Here is an 18,551-nt window from a genome sequence, read left to right on the forward strand (position 1 = left end):
AAATTAAAAAAAAAAAAAAAAATTTTTTTTAAATGTGGTGTGTGTATATATATATACAATATTATTCAGCCATCCAAAAAATGAATCTTACCATTTGCAATGACATGGACAGAACTAGAGGGTATTATGCTAAGTGAAGTCAATCACAGAAAGACAAATTATCACATGATTTCACTCATCTGTGGAATTTAAGAAACAAAGGATCAAAGAGAAAGAGAGGGAAAAATAAAATCAGACAAAATCAGAGAGGGAGACAAACCACAAAAGATAATATATTAAGTATAATAAACAGGGTTCTGGAGGAGAGGCTGAGTGGGGGAACGGGGTAACTGGGCGATGGGCATTAAGGAGGGCATGTGATGTAATGAGCACTGGGTGTTACATGTATCTGTTGGATCAATCACCAAACTCTACCTCTGACAGTAATAATACACCATGTAAATTAATTTAATTTAAATAAAATCCAAAAATACATAAAAATTAAAAGGCAAGTTTCCAAGACATATGAAAAAGGAATTATACTGAGAATATATAAAGAACTCTTAAAACCAAATATAACCAATAAAGATAACCCAATTAAAAAATAGGTAAAGATCTCAACACTTCACAAAAGAATATATATGAATGCAGGCACCTGGCTGGCTCAGTTGGTAGAGTACTCTTAATCTGAGTCATCAATTCAAGCCCCATGTTGGACAGGGTTTTAAGTTTATATACTTAAAAAATATATACATAAGTGAATGGCCTACAAGCATATGAAAAGATGCCCAGCACCACTAGTCATCAGGGAAATTAAAACTTAAACCTATACCTTATACTTAAAACTGCACATCTACCAGCATGACTAAAATTAAAACCCAACAATACGAAATACTAATGAGGCTACAGAGCAACTAGAATGCTCATACACTGCTAGTGGGGATGCAAAATGGAACAGCCACTTTGAAAAACAATTTGGCTCTTTCTTAAAAAAAAGTAGCCATCACGTAAGAAAGTGATTCCATTCCTGGGCATCTACTCGAGAGAAATGAAAACCTATGTCCACAAAAAGACAGGAGAATGTTCATAACATTGTTCATAGCAAAACACTAGAAATAATCCATGTATCTATCAGCTGGTAAGAGGATTAATGTCCAACCACCGAATGGGTAAATGCTGCAAGACTGCATTTACATGAAATGTTAGAAAAGGTGAAACTATATAATAGCAGAAGGTAGATCAGTGATGGTCTGGGACTGGACATAGCTGATGGAGTTGACTAAAAATAAGCATGAAGGAACTTTGTGCAGTAATGTAAACATTCTATAGTTTGAATATAATGGTATTTACAGAACTATATGTATTTACCAAAATCCATCAAACTGCACTTAAAATAGGTGGGATTTATTGCATATAAACTACACCTTGATAAAGCTGTTAAAAAAAACAGAAATTTTAACAAAAGATATAAGTAAGGAAAATTTCATCTCTAAAGTAAAACTCAACTGGTTTTGCTGAATGTCATCCCATGAGAACAGAGATGAGAGTCTATGTCAGCAAATTTTTACCTATATAAATGATCATTAAATAAAGTCAACTTAAAAGAGAGTAAGTCATTATCACTGAAAGCAAAACTGGTAAACATGAAAAATTCAAGTCAATTTAGGTTTGAGAAGAGATACAGCAAAGTTCCCTCAAGCACATGGAAAGAGCACAGAAGATACGTGAAATAATAACATACTGTAGGATTGGGTAAATGCATGATAGGGCTAGAGCACAAGGTACATGTTAAGAGCAAGAGAAAAGACAAGCTGAAGGCCTGATGTGCCAAACCTGTATCACACAGTTTATAACAATGGGCCTAACAAGTGTAATATGGCTCTTTAGCAAAGTTATTCTAGGCAAGTTATACGGGGCACACTTGAAATTGGACATAACTTGCAATTAGCAACAACCAGAGGGATGGGACACGGTAGACTAAAGTCCAACTGAACTGGATTTGCCCATCAGCTCCAGCACTAGTAATCCTGAATAACTTTTCTTCTCCAGCCCTAGGAGGACTGAGAAATTAGAGGAGTGTTTAGAACACAGCATGTCCTCAAAGAAGGTTCCCTCATCTCCTGCCATGACTCAGAAAGCGCTGCCATATAGTTCAGAATTGTGAAAATGCAATTAGAGATAAAGTGGAAGTAAATTTTTAAAATATTTCGAAGACCACTCAAGAAAAGGGCATGAACGCAGCCAAAGATGTAGACAGGATGAACTGCTACAAAAATTTAAGTAAATCACCTCAGAAGAACATGGTGAAATTCTTCTGTAAGCAAACAATAAACTACTTAAATGGAGTCAAGGGTTTCATTAAAAGATTTAAGGTGCAGTCAAGCAACTTCATAGAGATTCCAACTTAATAAAGAGTTCCCTCCTCTCCTCTACCATCAGAGATGCAATAAATCCCCTGCAAATAGGATGCCGGGTAAGAAAAGGACCAGTAAAAAGCAGCTTTGATTCCTCATGAGAGAAACTGGAGGTGGGGTAAACACAACACTGGGGGGAAAAAAAGAACACAGGGACATGAACAAGACAGCTACATGTAGGTTGTCTGGTAAATCGGAAGACTGAACTCTTTTTTTTTTTTTTTTTTTTTTTTTTTAAAGATTTTATTTATTAATTTTGACAGAGAGAAATCACAAGTAGACGGAGAGGCAGCCAGAGAGAGAGAGAGAGGGAAGCAGGCTCTCTGCTGAGCAGAGAGCCCGATGTGGGACTCGATCTCAGGACTCTGAGATCATGACCTGAGCCGAAGGCAGCGGCTTAACCCACTGAGCCACCCAGGCGCCCGGAAGACTGAACTCTTGACTTAGAAAATCTGATTCACAAATTTACATTCACAACACTCCCCAGAGGGTCCATGTTCAGAATTCAGGAGATAAAATGAACTTGGATGAGGAAAATAAATTTGTATCTTTTCACTAACTGCTAACTGAAATTTAGCATCTTCAATTACGAATGCAGGCCCAAAAAAACACAAACCAACCAACCCACAAAAACAGCTAAAAGCTGCAGTACCTTTGTCAACTACAGAATTCCAGATATATTCACTTCATATTATAGTCACTGCATCCATCTCAAAACAACCTCTGTATCTCACTACCTTGAAATTATGCTTAGTTATTAGACACACCAAATCTTATTTAACATTTTTAAATAAGCATATAGCACCTGTCACATATATCATAAACTAGTTTTAATATTTTGGTAACTACTTCTTATAACTTGTTTCTGCTATGATTCTGTGTATTTTGCTTTACTAATTTAAAAATATTTCTGGGGCACCTGGGTGACTCAGTTGTTGAGGAGCCGACTCCTGATTTTGGCTCAGGTCATGACCCTAGGGTCTGGGAATCGAGCCCTGCACCTGGCTCTGTGCTCAGCAAGGAGTCTGCTTGGGATTCTCTCTCTGCCCTTCCCCCCACTCACACTCTAAAACAAATCTTTTAATATATATATATAATTTATGTGTTTTATATTAATATATTTAATAGGTATTGAGCAGATTTCACCAGACTATCAAAAGACCCTTAGAACAGGTGAAGAAACTCCTATTAAGACCTCCTCTACCTTCAAAAACATGTATGACACATGAATGTGGCTAACTTACCTTAGCAAAATAATATTGATGGCTCATTCATAACTCTCCTAAAAAGCCTCCACAATTTAAGAAATAGATTTTGTTAGGGGTGCATGGGTGGCTCAGTCAGTTAAGTATCTGCCTTCTGCTCAGGTCATGATCCCATGGTGTTGGGATCGAGCCCCAAGTCGGGCTCTCCGCTCAGTAGGGAGCCTGTTTCTTCCTTCCCCCACTCACTCATGAGCACACTTGGATGCGCGCTCTTCTCTCCTATTTAAGTAAAATCTTGGGAAAAAAAGAAGTAACAGATTTTGTTAGGAGTCTTCTCTTACAGTTCCAGGGCACCTCTGGCTAGAGTACCTAAATTAACTGAACTAATATTTAACTTCAAGCATCAGGTGCTACATTAGGAGCTACAAATAAAATGGTGAATAAAACAGAAGCCATTCTATCTTCATAGATCTTACAATTAAGAAGACAAGGCAGATACTAAGTAATCACAGAAATAAATATTAATTACAAATTATGTTAAGTGCTATGAAATCAAAGTGCAGGTCCCAGGTTTGAGTTTAAGAGAGGCACGCACATCAGACTGAAGGTCAAAGATGGCCTTACTGAAGAAGAGTCATTTATTCTGGAACTTGAAGGATGAGTCAAGAGTAGTTGGGGTGATGGGGGGTGGCACCTGGGTAGCTCAGTCAGTTAAGTGTCTGGCTCTTGGTTTCAGCTCAGGTCGTGATCTCAGGGTTGTGGGATCAAGCCCTGTGTCAGGTCCACATTCTGCATGGAGTCTGCTTGAGAGTCTCTCCCATCTCTCTTCTCCTCTCCCCCCCCTTGCACGCATGCTCTCTAATAAATCAATCTTTAAGTAGTAGTTATGAATAAATATTCATATATTTATGAATATAAATAGCACGAATTCTGGGATATACTTGAAAATACCTGGGGGGAGAAGGGAAGGTAATTATGCACAGATAAGACCGCCATAAAATAAAACAATTACTGATGCTGGATGAGGAGTACAACAGAGTTCATTCTATTCTTCTATTCTCACATGTTTAAACATGTCCAAAAAGAGTCCAACAAAGTAATAGAAGAATTGTAGGCAAGAATATTTCTGGCAAATGAAATGAATGAGGGCCATAAGAAAATAAAGCAACTGCTGAGCTATAAAGCCTGAGGGACTAGAACATTTCTCAAATTGTGGTTCCCAGAGCAGCAGCACTGGAACTAAGAAATGCAAATCTCAAGCCCCATTACAAACCTACTAAAACAGAAACTTTGGAAATGGACCCAGGAATCTGTTTTAACAAGAAATATAGGTGATTTTTTTTTAAGTTTAAGCGTTTTTTTTTTTTAATTAACATATATTATTAGACCCAGAGGTACATGTCTATGAATCACCAGGTTTACACATTTCACATCACTCACCATAGCACATACCTTCCCCAATGTCCATAACCCCACCACCCTCTCCCTGATTCTGATGCAAGTTCAAGAACTACTAAGAGAGCCTCTACAATAGAGGACAGGGAAACAAGACACTGTAGCCTAAGATGGGAACAGTGAGAAATGGAGGACAGTCATACAAAATTATCATATGTTATCTTAAGAATTTTGGGTTTCATCTTAAGGGCAGAGGAAGCCCATTATAGAGCTTTAAGCAAGGGAGTGATCAGTTTTATATTTTTAAGGGTTACGCTGTGTTTTGAATAACCACCTAAATCAAGAGGAAAGAAGAGGAGTGACTTCATGGAAGATGGCAGAGAAGGAAGTGTGTCTGTTCCTTGCTCTAGTAACTGCCAACAAAATGAATCCTGGTATCACTTGAGTACCATGGAAACAAATCTCTATCCACGAGGTGACTGAGCCCCATCTGACACCCTAACTGCAGTCTTGTGAGAGGTCTAAAGCCAGAGGACCCAGTTAAGCCATACCTGAATTCCTTACTCACAGAAGCTGTGAAATAACTAATTTTGAGCCATTAAGTTTTCGGGAAATTTGTTAATACAGCATAATATAGTCACTATATTGTTGTATGTGGTTTTAGCCATTTCAGTAACTTACAAATGATTATAATCACTCAGGACTATCTTTATCCTGCATAAAACATCAAAATAAATATATATGTAGATATAAAACACATTTTATACATAAATATGAATTGAAGGGATGTAATTATATAAATTCTATATAATCTTATGTATAAATTATACATATAAATCTTCCAGATAGGAAATATTTATTTTATACAGGTAAAATACAGAAAGTATCTTGACTGCTTCTTTCTAGCATTAGCTAATCTCTCTAAGCACAACATACACTTATAGCTGGGTTTCTTATTAACAATACTGAAAGTAACTCCATATTTCAAAAAGTTGTCTGAAACACTTGGAATATTTTTTTTTTTTTAAAGAAAAAGATTTACTTACTTGACAGAGGGAGTGAGAGCACAAGCAGGGGGAGCAGAAGAAGAGGGAGAAAGAAGCAGGCTCCCCGCTGAGCAGGGAGCCTGATGTGGGGCTCAATCCCAGAACCCTGGAATCATAACCTGAGCTGAAGGCAGACACTTAACTGAGCCACCCAGGTACCCCTATATATATATATATATATATACACATATATATATATATATATATATATTCCTTGCCAACTTCTTGTCAGACCTGATTAAAGCACTGTTGTTTTAACTTTCCAATACACCTGACCAAAACCTCATACCAGAAATTTTAAAAACCCATTTTCTCACTCTTCTTGATTTGTTCTGTTTTAATTATCTTTAATCCACTGTTTATTTGCAGGAATCTTTTCAACCCCCTTGCCATTTTGCATTACCACACACTGAAAAGGAAAGAGGAGAAAGAGGGGGGTGAAGGAAGGAGAAAAGAAAAAGCTATCTGAATATGCTCAAGTGTAGGGAGACAGAGGGGGAAAAAAAACCAACTTCACCCAAACAATCTCAAATTTTATTCTTAACAGGCATCTTTCTCGGAGTGATATGGCCCTAGCAATTCTGAAACTGTTTCATGTGGATCATCAGATTTAGCAAATGAGTAGATATGTGTTGGTATTGTTGGACACCAGGATTCTCAGTGTGGAAGGTGTGTATACAAATAGAAAATGAGGAAAGCAAGAAGCATGTGGAGTTCAACCAGAACTCGTGATATCTAAAAAATAATGTTTCTTAGTTCTGCCCACTGAAAAGATCTAGAAGCAAAGAGCACCAGTAATCATGGACACACCTAGGGCTCGTATTTTCATTTATAAATACCATCTCCCACTAGTAAATAACCAGAAACTTCTTGGAAAAAGAACTAATTCTTCCAGGGCTGGACCAGGGCATCTTTCTAGCTTTAAAAAAAAAAAAAAAAAAAAAAAAAGACAATTCCAAAGATGAGTTAAGAAGGGTATAAGACGAACTAGAATATCTTGCAATGCCAGAAAAGTATTATGTGCTAAAAAAATCAACAACATCCTTTTGATGTTGGGGCTTATCAGGGACCAGCGTGAAAATGCTCCCACTGACCAAATCTTGGAATGCGGGAAAATCAAACTAAGAACATAACAAATTTCTTCTTCAAAGATTCTATTTATTTATTTGAGAGAGTGAGAATGAGAGAGAGAGAACACGAGAAGGGGAGAGCCAGAGGGAGAAGCAGACTCCCCGCCAAGCAGAAAGCCTGATGCAGGACTTGATCCCAGACTTCAGGACCACGACCTGAGCCAAAGGCAGTCCCCCAACCAACTGAGCCACCCAGGCACCCAAACATAACAGATTCTAAATCCACGGACCAAAGAGTTCATACTGATGACTGTCAGGTAAGAAGACAGGAAGACAGACATAGTGTGTGCACAGAAAAAAGAAATGTAAGCACTGGGAATTATCAAGCTCATGACAGTAAACACAAGATGCCCAAAATTCTTGCTTTTGCTTAGAATCTTGAATTTTATCATTGGCAACAAATACTACCAATTGTTTTTCCTTTAACAGGCTTGCTTCACTTCTTTTCAAGAAAATACCTGCCAAATATCCTACTTTGAATAACCAAATTTTGTCTATGAGTTATTCTTTTAACATGGAAATGATACCTTATGAAAAGAGCAGCTAGTGCAGCTCACAACCCAAACAACTGCACAAGTGCTTCACCTTAAGATAACCATCATACTTCATTAGGTAAAAGTGCTTTGGGGGATCTCCCAATTTCATAACACAGAATACTAAAAAGATGTACACTCCAAAGTCAAGCTTCAATAAGATTATTTTACTTTTCATCATAAGTGAAACTGGATTTTTTTTTAAAACTGTGAATGCAATACTTAAGAAGAATATGGTAACCATACCAATGCACTTTGGTGCAACTGCCTTAATTCAAAACATACCACTGCTTACACACCAGCATATAAATGTAACACAGTGGTGGGGGGACATATATACATACATATACACATACGTGTGTGTGTGGGTGTGTGTGTGGGTGTGTGTGTATAAGTAACAGGAGGAAATAAAGCAAATAACTGTGAAATAGTTTCATTTTATAGACCTCTAAAAGGGGATGGGGACCCCCTAAAGGAGCTCAAACCACACCTGGAGAAATGTTGTACTACAGCATGTTTTGTATTATAAATCTATGCTCTGTTTCAATGTCAGGTTATGCTACAGATCATTAAAATGTCTAAAATGTTTCCTAACACAAAAGAAAACCAGATAGACATTATGTATAATTTTTAAATTTTTTTAATTCCTGAATTTAAACATTATAAAATCTGTTTACTATTAAATACAAAATATGTAAGTTAAATTTCAACACTTAAGCATTTTCCTCATTGTGTAAAGTAAAATATTTAAAAAATATTATTTAGGGGTGCCTGAGTGGCTCCAGTGATTAAGTATTCAACTTGATTTTGGCTCAGATCGTGACCTCAGGGTCATGAGATCAAGCCCTACATCGGACCCTGAGATGGGTGCGGAACCTGCGATCCCCTCTCCCCCTTCTCCTTCTGCTCCCCAACTCTGCTTGTTATCTTTAAAAATACATCATTTTTAAAAATAAAATTATTTAACTGAAAACATTCTCCACTGTGAGGACTGACATCTGTTTCAGTCTTTATTCATTTAACTTTTTTCAAAACCACCCTCACATGACTCTAAGATGGGTGTCTTCATAAAGCTGTACTGTCATTCACTGTCATCATTTTTTTTTAAATGATTTTATTTATTTATTTGGGAACATGCGCAGGCATCTCCCCCCGCCACACCACCCTTCCATGCACAAGCAGGGGGAAGAGCAAGGATATCAAGCAGTCTCTGTGCTGAGAGCAGAGTCCCACACACACAGTGAGACTATGACTTGAGTGGAAACCAAGCACCAGAAACAAAAACAATCAAACCAAGCACCAGACACACATAAACAGACACATAGACACCCCTGAAAGATTTCTGAAGTACACTGTTCAATACCTTTTCCCTGGAGAGGTTTTCCAAACGAGAAGTTAGACCACTTATTTCTTTGTCTTTCTCTGCCAACTGAAGCTGAAAAAAGAAATTATTAATCTTTTTCACTATCTACTCTCTCCTTACACACCAAGAATTAAGTCTATACCATTCTATCAAAATTCCTATTACCACAGCCATGTATTTTTCTTGATGTATTTCTCTGACATCTCTAGGTTACTTCTCATTATTGACCAACTTCCCTTACTCACACAATTTCTCCCACAATATCATCCTCTCATGATTTTTTTGTGTCTGCTTCTTCTTCACAATTAGAAATGAGAGTGTTCTCCAAAGTTTCTTCTTCGGCTTCCCACTGTATTCCCCCCAAAACTCTCTTTTTTCTATGCCTTCACGACTATAATCCCCAAGGGAAAAAAATCACAAGTATTAACTCACGTGGCACTTATCTTTCTTCCCCAAGTTTCAAACCTGTCTTTTTAACAGATGGGTGACATGTTTTCAGTGTTCTTTCCACACTTTAAGGGCAAAAGGCCCCAAACCTTCTTTTCTTACTTTTGTTAACAGGTATTACCAATCTCAGAGTCCACTGTGACTGAAGCTAGGAAGTGTTGTAACACTTACTCCTCCCTCTTCTTCCTCCATTCCCCAACATTTTCAGTCTCTTAAGTCATTCATTCACTTAACATTATGAATACAAACACAAACTTATTTTTCAATTATTTTTCCCTAAGGATGCCTTTCAAAACTTTCCTTGATACACTCAAGTCATCAGATAAGCACGCAAGGGGGTGCTCTTTACCAAGTAATTCTGAAACTACTTCTTTTTTTTTTTTTTTTTTATTTCCAGCATAACAGTATTCATTATTTTTGCACCACACCCCGTGCTCCATGCAATCCGTGCCCTCTATAATACTCACCACCTGGTACCCCAACCTCCCACCCCCCGTCCCTTCAAAACCCTCAGATTGTTTTTCAGAGTCCATAGTCTCTCATGGTTCACCTCCCCTTCCAATTTCCCCCAACTCCCTTCTCCACTCTAAGTCCCCATGTCCTCCATGCTATTTGTTATGCTCCACAAATAAGTGAAACCATATGATAATTGACTCTCTCTGCTGGACTTATTTCACTCAGCATAATCTCTTCCAGTCCCGTCCATGTTGCTACAAAAGTTGGGTATTCATCCTTTCTGATGGAGGCATGATACTCTATCCCCAGGGGTACAGGTCTGTGAATCACCAGGTTTACACACTTCACAGCACTCACCAAAGCACATACCCTCCCCAATGTCCATAATCCCACCCCCTTCTCCCAAACCCCCTCCCCCCAGCAACCCTCAGTTTGTTTTGTGAGATTAAAAGTCACTTATGGTTTGTCTCCCTCCCAATCCCATCTTGTTTCATTTATTCTTCTCCTACCCACTTAAGCCCCCATGTTGCATCACCACTTCCTCGTATCAGGGAGATCATATGATAGTTGTCTTTCTCTGCTTGACTTATTTCGCTAAGCATGATACGCTCTAGTTCCATCCATGTTGTCGCAAATGGCAAGATTTCATTTCTTTTGATGGCTGCATAGTATTCCATTGTGTATATATACCACATCTTCTTGATCCATTCATCTGTTGATGGACATCTAGGTTCTTTCCATAGTTTGGCTATTGTGGACATTGCTGCTATAAACATTCGGGTGCATGTGCCCCTTTGGATCACTACGTTTGTATCCTTAGGGTAAATACCCAATAGTGCAATTGCTGGGTCATAGGGCAGTTCTATTTTCAACATTTTGAGGAACCTCCATGCTGTTTTCCAGAGTGGCTGCACCAGTTTGCATTCCCACCAACAGTGTAGGAGGGTTCCCCTTTCTCCGCATCCTCGCCAGCATCTGTCATTTCCTGACTTGTTGATTTTAGCCATTCTGACTGGTGTGAGGTGATATCTCATTGTGGTTTTGATTTGTATTTCCCTGATGCCGAGTGATATGGAGCACTTTTTCATGTGTCTGTTGGCCATCTGGATGTCTTCTTTGCAGAAATGTCTGTTCATGTCCTCTGCCCATTTCTTGATTGGATTATTTGTTCTTTGGGTGTTGAGTTTGCTAAGTTCTTTATAGATTCTGGACACTAGTCCTTTATCTGATATGTCGTTTGCAAATATCTTCTCCCATTCTGTCAGTTGTCTTTTGATTTTGTTAACTGTTTCCTTTGCTGTGCAAAAGCTTTTGATCTTGATGAAATCCCAATAGTTCATTTTTGCCCTTGCTTCCCTTGCCTTTTGCGTTGTTCCTAGGAAGATGTTGCTGCGGCAGAGGTCAAAGAGGTTGCTGCCTGTGAAACTACTTCTAATTTTCTTACCTTCAAACACCTTCCCACCTATAAAATCCTCTCAGGGTTACCCAACTGTTTTCAGAAAGACCTAATATAGTTGGGTATCTTTGCTCCTAGGGAATTCTCAGGAGCACACAGCACCCAAAATCCATTTTAGGACCCCCAAAACTGTGGCTTTGATCTAGTTTTTAAGTCCAATCTATTCCACCACAGAAATTAAAGTCCTATTACTCCAGACTGCCCAAAATTTCCAGGCTATGCTGCTCTCCACTTTTCACCTCCAAACTTATATGAATGTTTTCCAATCTGCTTAGAGTAATGCTTCTTTCTTTTCCCAGCTCTGCTTCCCCTTCCCTCCAGTTTGGTCTTTCAAAGGCTGGATTTCTTCATGCTGAACTCCTAAATATTCCACTGGAAACAGCCCTATGACACCTCATTAATTAGACTTACCATTCATCTAAAACATCATCCCATTTTGCCTTGTCTAGTGAATATCTGTTCTAAACAGTACAAAATAAGGGGAAGGCACTAAATAAAAAGCTATGCACTTATACCAACTGCATAATCTATAATGTTTAATTCGGATGCTCACTTTTATCAGGAACTAAATGAACTAAAAAATAAAAACATTAGTTTCCCACAGGATTGCAGGTGATTATCTGGGTCGTGAATGTCAAAGAGTTCTGAGTATCACTATTCTACTTCTAACAATCCCTATTAGATTATAAACTCGTAAAGCATACACAGCACTGTGCCTTACTTATTTGATCACCCACGTAAGAGCTAACATAGCGAGCGAGCGCCTGCTAGCTCTCTCTACATAGCAGGCTTTAATTTTACTTTTTTTTTCTAGTCAATATGCAAAGATAAAAGTTCATGTAAATTCAGTATTCACACTTAATAAATATTAAGGGAAGCAGCCAGCCATTGAAACAATATCCACAGGGTTCTCAGAAATGATGATCTCATGATTAAAAGTTTGGAATTTTCATTCTGACAGTAAATGAAGATAAAGAAGAACTAACAGTAAAATTACCTATAATGTGCCACCTTCTTCAGCCCTTAGGGGGAAACCTAAATTCTCAGTGCCTTTAAGAATACCACATTTAAAAATTAGATCGTAAGTACAATTAGCTATAGTATAGCTAAGTTAAATCATTTAGAACTTCCTGGTCTTTAGTCACACACACAATATGCATATTATAGTTACATATCTATTTCAAAATATGTTAACATTATACTTTATTCCTTAAAACAAAAATATTTTCCTCCTAATTGGTGGAAAGCCTGCTAATTTTTTTCTGTCTTACAAATACCATTTACCATTTGGGCTTGTTTGTTGCCTAATGTTACATTGGCAAAAATAATCTTAATTAAGATTGTATCACTTTGCAGTATTTTTTAGGATCACAAGTAACACATCTGGTGATCACTTAATAACTTTTACATAAATTTTACTGATCATATATTACTATGCTCCCACAAAAATGTAAAGACCCTAATTTTACATACACGTTCATGTTTGTTTCTAAGTGAACAGGATAATGAAATGATCACGTTTCCTTAGAAACTAAGCATGATTTTAAAATATAATTTTAATTAGCCAACTGAGTACATAAAAATTAAACCCACAATGGCAATGCACAGGAGTATTTATTTTCTCAGCTCATCGTTAATTGGCTAAATACACTCAACTAAATACGTAGTATATTTTTATTTATACACAAAAATACAAATTCCAATTATCTATACTGAAACTGTCCATTAGATTGGTAAAAATTAACATATTCGCAACAGTACCAAGTACACCGTGGTTCAAGCTATACAAATACCAAACTTACTCTGTAACTGTCCTCTACTTCAGTTAATGCTAGTTTTACACTTTCAGCAATCTTCACTTGTTCTTTCCATTTCAGTTCCATTTTTGCAAGTTCATCAGCATACTTACTGCATTTTGTTTTCTCATCCTAAACAAAATTAGCATAATTACCAAAAGATTTTAAATCCAAGTAAAACCAGTATCTATATAAACATATTTAGATGTGCTGAATGTTTCATTATAACACTGTTTGGTTTTTTTTTTAAAGATTTTATTTATTTATTTGACAGACAAGAGATCAGAAGTAGGCAGAGAGGCAGGCAGAGAGAGAGGAAGGAAAGCAAGCTCCCTCCTGAGCAAAGAGCCCGATGTGGGTGCTCGATCCCAGAACCCTGGGATCATGACCTGAGCCGAAAGGAGAGGCTTTAACCCACTGAGCCACCCAGGCACCCCTCATTATAACATTGTTTTAACAGAGTAAACACTGAAATAACCAAATGTTTAAAAAATTAAAAAAAAAAAAAACGAAAAAAGCAAATGTCAGTGAAGATGGGACAAATCCTTTTAAATCTCTGAAACTGAACAGTATATATTTAAAAGAACACAGATCTACAAATTAACAAGTAAAAATGTCAAGATACATTAGCTGAAAATAGTATGCTGCAAAAACCAGAATATATAGTATAATCCTATTTTTAAAAAGTTAACACAATTTTTTATGATCTCTATATAGTGCTGTGTAGAAAAATATAAAGTATTAATATCTCTTATCTCTTGGAATCAGGATCATGATGGTACCTTTTACCATCTTTATTCTTTATTTCTATACTGCCATAAGATTTCACAACGGGAAGAAATAAAAACTAGTATGATTATAATGACAGCTGCTTCCAGACACTGGAATTTCCTGACCAAGATAATCTCTAGGCTGACTCTTTTTTCCTTTTTTAAAGATTTTATTATTTATTTGATACAGAGTAAGAGAGCAATCACAAGCAGGGGGAGTGCTGGGGGAAAGGGAGAAAGCAAGTTCGGGGCTGAACAGGGAGCCCGACACCGGGCTAAATCCCAGGAACTGGAAATCATGACCAGAGCTGAAAGCAGACACTTAAAAGACTGAGCCACCCAGGTGCCTCTAGGCTGACTTCATATACACCACTTCTCCTCTACAACCCAGAATGTTACAAATCATGACAAAAGGGTAAATTGGGGAATTTCATTTTGAATGTCTTATATTCAAAGTAAAAGTTTAAAAATAGGCTTTAAGCAATACAACTGAGGAAAAATCTTTAACAAATACTAGATCAAGTTAATATCCATTACAATACACACCATACATCACACCACACACAAAAATAAAATGAAACAGACCTAAATGTGAAATACCTGAGACTATAAAACTTATAGAAGATAGGAGAAAATCTTTACAAGTTGGATTAGGTAAATATTTCTTAGAACAGAATGGAGTGTGCTTAAGATTCATTCTCATTCATTCATCTTCGTGTTCATGTTCGTTCTCTCTCTCTCTCTCTCTCTCTCTGGGCGCCTGGGTGGCTCAGTGGGTTAAGCCTCTGCCTTCAGCTCAAGTCATGATCTCAGCGTCCTGGGATAGAGCCCTGCATCAGGATCTCTGCTCAGCAGGGAGCCTGCTTTCTCCTCTCTCTGCCTACTTGTGATCTCTGTCTGCCAAATAAATACAATCTCTGAATAATAAAATAAAATGAACTCAATTTTTAAAATAGCAAAAGATCATAACTCTCCCAATAAAAAGGAATGAACTATCAATATAAGCAACATGGATAATTTCAAATTAATTATGCTGAAAGAGGACCAAAAAAATATAAACCATCCAACTGAATTTACACAAACTGTACAAAAGGTAGGGCTGTGGGGGGAAAACACCTTGAAGAAATTTTTAACATTAGCACATTTTATCAATAACATTATAAAATGACATTTAAAAAAATATTCATCTCGGGACGCCTGGGTGGCTCAGTTGGTTGGACGACTGCCTTCGGCTCAGGTCATGATCCCGGAGTCCCGGGATCGAGTCCCGCATCAGGCTCCCAGCTCCATGGGGAGTCTGCTTCGCTCTCTGACCTTCTCCTCGCTCATGCTCTCTCTCACTGTTTCTCTCTCAAATAAATAAATAAAATCTTTAAAAAAAAAAAAAAATATTCATCTAGAATTATTTCAGATTTGATGAAAAAAGTTTAGTCCCTTACAAACAACTACTCCAAACTCAAGGGTAAAACTCTTCTAATCAATCAATTCTTCTACAGAAGGAAGGATCCTCTGAAGCAACGAAAATGTTTAAAATTTAAAGGATTTGGGGCACCTGGGTGGCTCGGTTAAGCATCTGCCTTTGGCTCAGGTCATGATTTCAGGGTCCTGGGATCCAGCCCCATGGGCTCCCTGCTCCCTTTCCCCATCCCCTATTCATGCTCTCTTGCAATCCCTCTCTCAAATAAATAAAATCTTTTTAAAAATAAAGTTTAAGAGATTAATTATTAAAAGGCACTGACAAAATGTTTTAAATCAATCACTACAGTAACACTGAACTCATGTATGAACTTCATTCTATAGTTCTAAACATCCTTTCCCTCTCTACAGGCATGGAGAAACATACACAAAAAAATGAACAAAAATCACCCACACAAACACAAAACACCTTTGCCTCCCTTCTCCAAATCAGGCATAAATGAGAAGCATTTTCCCTTTATCCTTTAAATACTCCAGGAGTGAACCCTACCAGTTGCAAAACTGAAATGAATGAAGAATACAGTTTAAAACAGTCAAAACAGGGACGCCTGGGTGGCTCAGTTGGTTAAGCGGCTGCCTTCGGCTCAGGTCATGATCCCAGCGTCCTGGGATCGAGTCCCACATCGGGCTCCTTGCTCGGCAGGGAGCCTGCTTCTCCCTCTGCCTCTAGTCTGCCACTCTGTCTGCCTGTGCTTGCGCTCTGTATCTCTCTCTCTCTAACAAATAAATAAAAATCTTAAAAAAAAAAAAAAAAAAAAAAAAAAAAAAACAGTCAAAACAGTTAACATCATGAAGGCAATAGCTCATCTGATTAACATTCTCTTTTTCCACTTTGTAAATCTGGTTACTTTAAGATATCCTAAAATTCTTTGCTATTATAGTAAATGTGAAAAAAAATACTTCCCTTTATGAAGTTCCAAGTTCAAGGATATATATTCAATGTGTCCTTATAAGACAAACAAAAATAACCAATCTCAATTAATCACTTGCCCAATACCAAGAAAGGACACTAGGTCAATAAAAAATTTTAGGATCATGATTTTACACACAGGCCTACATGAGCAGATACAGAGAACAACCCCCTTTCATCATCCCAAAAGTGAAACTAAGAGGGCACCTGGGTGACTAAGTCAGTTAAGAGGCAGCCTTCAGCTCAGATCATGATCCCAGGGTCCTGGACTGAGCCCCTGATGAGGCAGCCTGCTTCTCCCTCTCCCTGCAGCTCCCCCTGCCTGTGTTCTCAGTGTCAAATAAACAAAATCTTAAAAAAAAAAAGGGGGGGGGGGACTAAGTAAATGGGTATGGGGAGAAGTGGTAAACACACCCAGAATTTAAAGAAAAAATCCAAACAACAAAGGTTAAGTCATTATATCTAATAAATCTTTCATTTACAAGAAAGCTAGCTTACCTGCAAGAGTTGTCTACATTTATTGTATTTTTCTGTTTTGTCAGCAATTTCTTTGGTCATTTCACAGATTTGTCCCTTTGTTACCATGTCAGAATCTGTCTCAGCTACTACAAGGCAGAAAATATTATAATGAAAACTTATTTTTGCCCCTTATATTGTCCTCCTGTTCAGAATGACTTAAAGGTAAGTATACTGTGAAACAAATAGAATACTAAAGGAGAAAAATATTTGAGAACATCTATTCACACACTAAAGAAAGATAATATAAACTCTACATGAGAATTTTTTATATGTTTGGCCAGAAACAAGTTCATATTCAATAATGAAAGGATCATTATTTGTTTAATTAACTAAAAATAGTTCTTAAATGGCACACTTGTTTTCATGTAACTGAATAGACAGGGTAAGTAGAAAGCCACACTCTCTGAAAAAATCACTTTAAATCATTTTTCTAGTCCTTCATTACTATTCAAGTCTTATTAAGTAAGTAATTTACACAACACCACTCTAGATGCTACAGAGTTTGTACAGAAATGGGAAGTCGGGATCTTATTCTACAGTGGCTGAATATAACTAAATATTTAATAGCATGGGAAGTTTACAATACATTAGAAAGTCTAAAACAGCCATTACGCCAACACTATAGAAGGAAATGTATTTTTATATACTCTAGTGCTGACTTTCATTATTGTCAAATGTTTAACCTAAGGTGAAAAAAAAAAAAAAATCAGGGCAAATGAAAACCTAGAGTTAATTCAAATTTTTCATGTTGTTTATACATTCACTATGTCTTTCTAATCTGTTCTCTAATAAACTAATAATAATTTAATTTTTCCAACAGGTACACTAACCAGAAGTTAGTGTATGATCCAAAGAAGTTTAAAAAAAAAAAAAAAGTAGTAGTAGCAGCAGTCATTAAAAAAAAATAAGACCATCAACAGGGGATTTATTCCCCCCGCAACAGAACCGTATAATTAAAGTTCCATAAAAATTCCATAGATTTTAGTGGGCTATTAATTAAAAATTCAATCACTGATTTTTGTCCTATAGCCTAACTGTTGCTATAAGCATCTAAGCTTACAAACTGTAGTTCATTTAATACTTCTGAATATTCTCAGGAAGATAAATACTAGGTTCATACATTTTGTATATTTCACATGCATGACTTTCTTACTTTTAGACTCCTACTTTATCACTGCCTTAATCCTCTCACAAGAATTTTTAGAAACTCCCTTATACCTGGAACAAGGCAGTATAAATAAGTATCAATACTTGTCAAGGCAGAACACTACATAAAAAGGTCTGAAAAACTTTTACCTGCAGAAGGTGGTGGCTTTACATCTATAGGAGAGGCAGTAGTAGCTGGGTCTGTGTTTATAGAGGCATCATTCACTTTTTGCTGACTCCCAATTTTCTTTGTTAAGACACTGTTGCTATTGGCCTATGCAAAATATTAACAATAAATTATTACAGGAGTTGTGTTTCCTTCCATCAGTAATTGCCATAAAGAAATCCTGAGAAGTCCACGAAGCCGGTATTGTCTTGAAGACCAACAAAAACCAAAGGTAACACACATCATTTTACTAACTGACCTAAATGTTACAGAAGAAAAAACTTTATTTTGGTTTTCCTTGTCAAATCATCAAAACACTACCCCAAAAAAGACACAGAAATCTC

At 37.1% G+C, this 18,551-nt stretch overlaps 1 protein-coding gene across 10 annotated transcripts in view; it reads right to left on the bottom strand.

The window, feature by feature from the left end:
• TAX1BP1 (Tax1 binding protein 1) overlaps positions 1–18,551 on the bottom strand; it is an 83,214-nt gene that overhangs the window by 14,239 nt on the left and 50,424 nt on the right. For 3 of the 10 annotated variants that reach the window (XM_032305138.1, XM_032305134.1, XM_032305132.1), the window contains exons 11-14: positions 18,192–18,315; positions 16,875–16,981; positions 13,227–13,352; positions 9,066–9,137 (exon numbers count right to left, since the gene is read on the bottom strand). In XM_032305138.1, coding sequence (XP_032161029.1) covers positions 9,066–9,137; positions 13,227–13,352; positions 16,875–16,981; positions 18,192–18,315 — 429 coding nt within the window. The remainder of the gene's footprint in view (positions 1–9,065; positions 9,138–13,226; positions 13,353–16,874; positions 16,982–18,191; positions 18,316–18,551) is intronic. The other 7 variants (XM_032305141.1, XM_032305137.1, XM_032305136.1 and 4 more) reach the window with 3 other exon arrangements.

The sequence above is a fragment of the Mustela erminea genome, chromosome 11, assembly GCF_009829155.1.
Source record: "Mustela erminea isolate mMusErm1 chromosome 11, mMusErm1.Pri, whole genome shotgun sequence".
Classification (NCBI taxonomy): domain Eukaryota; kingdom Metazoa; phylum Chordata; class Mammalia; order Carnivora; family Mustelidae; genus Mustela; species Mustela erminea.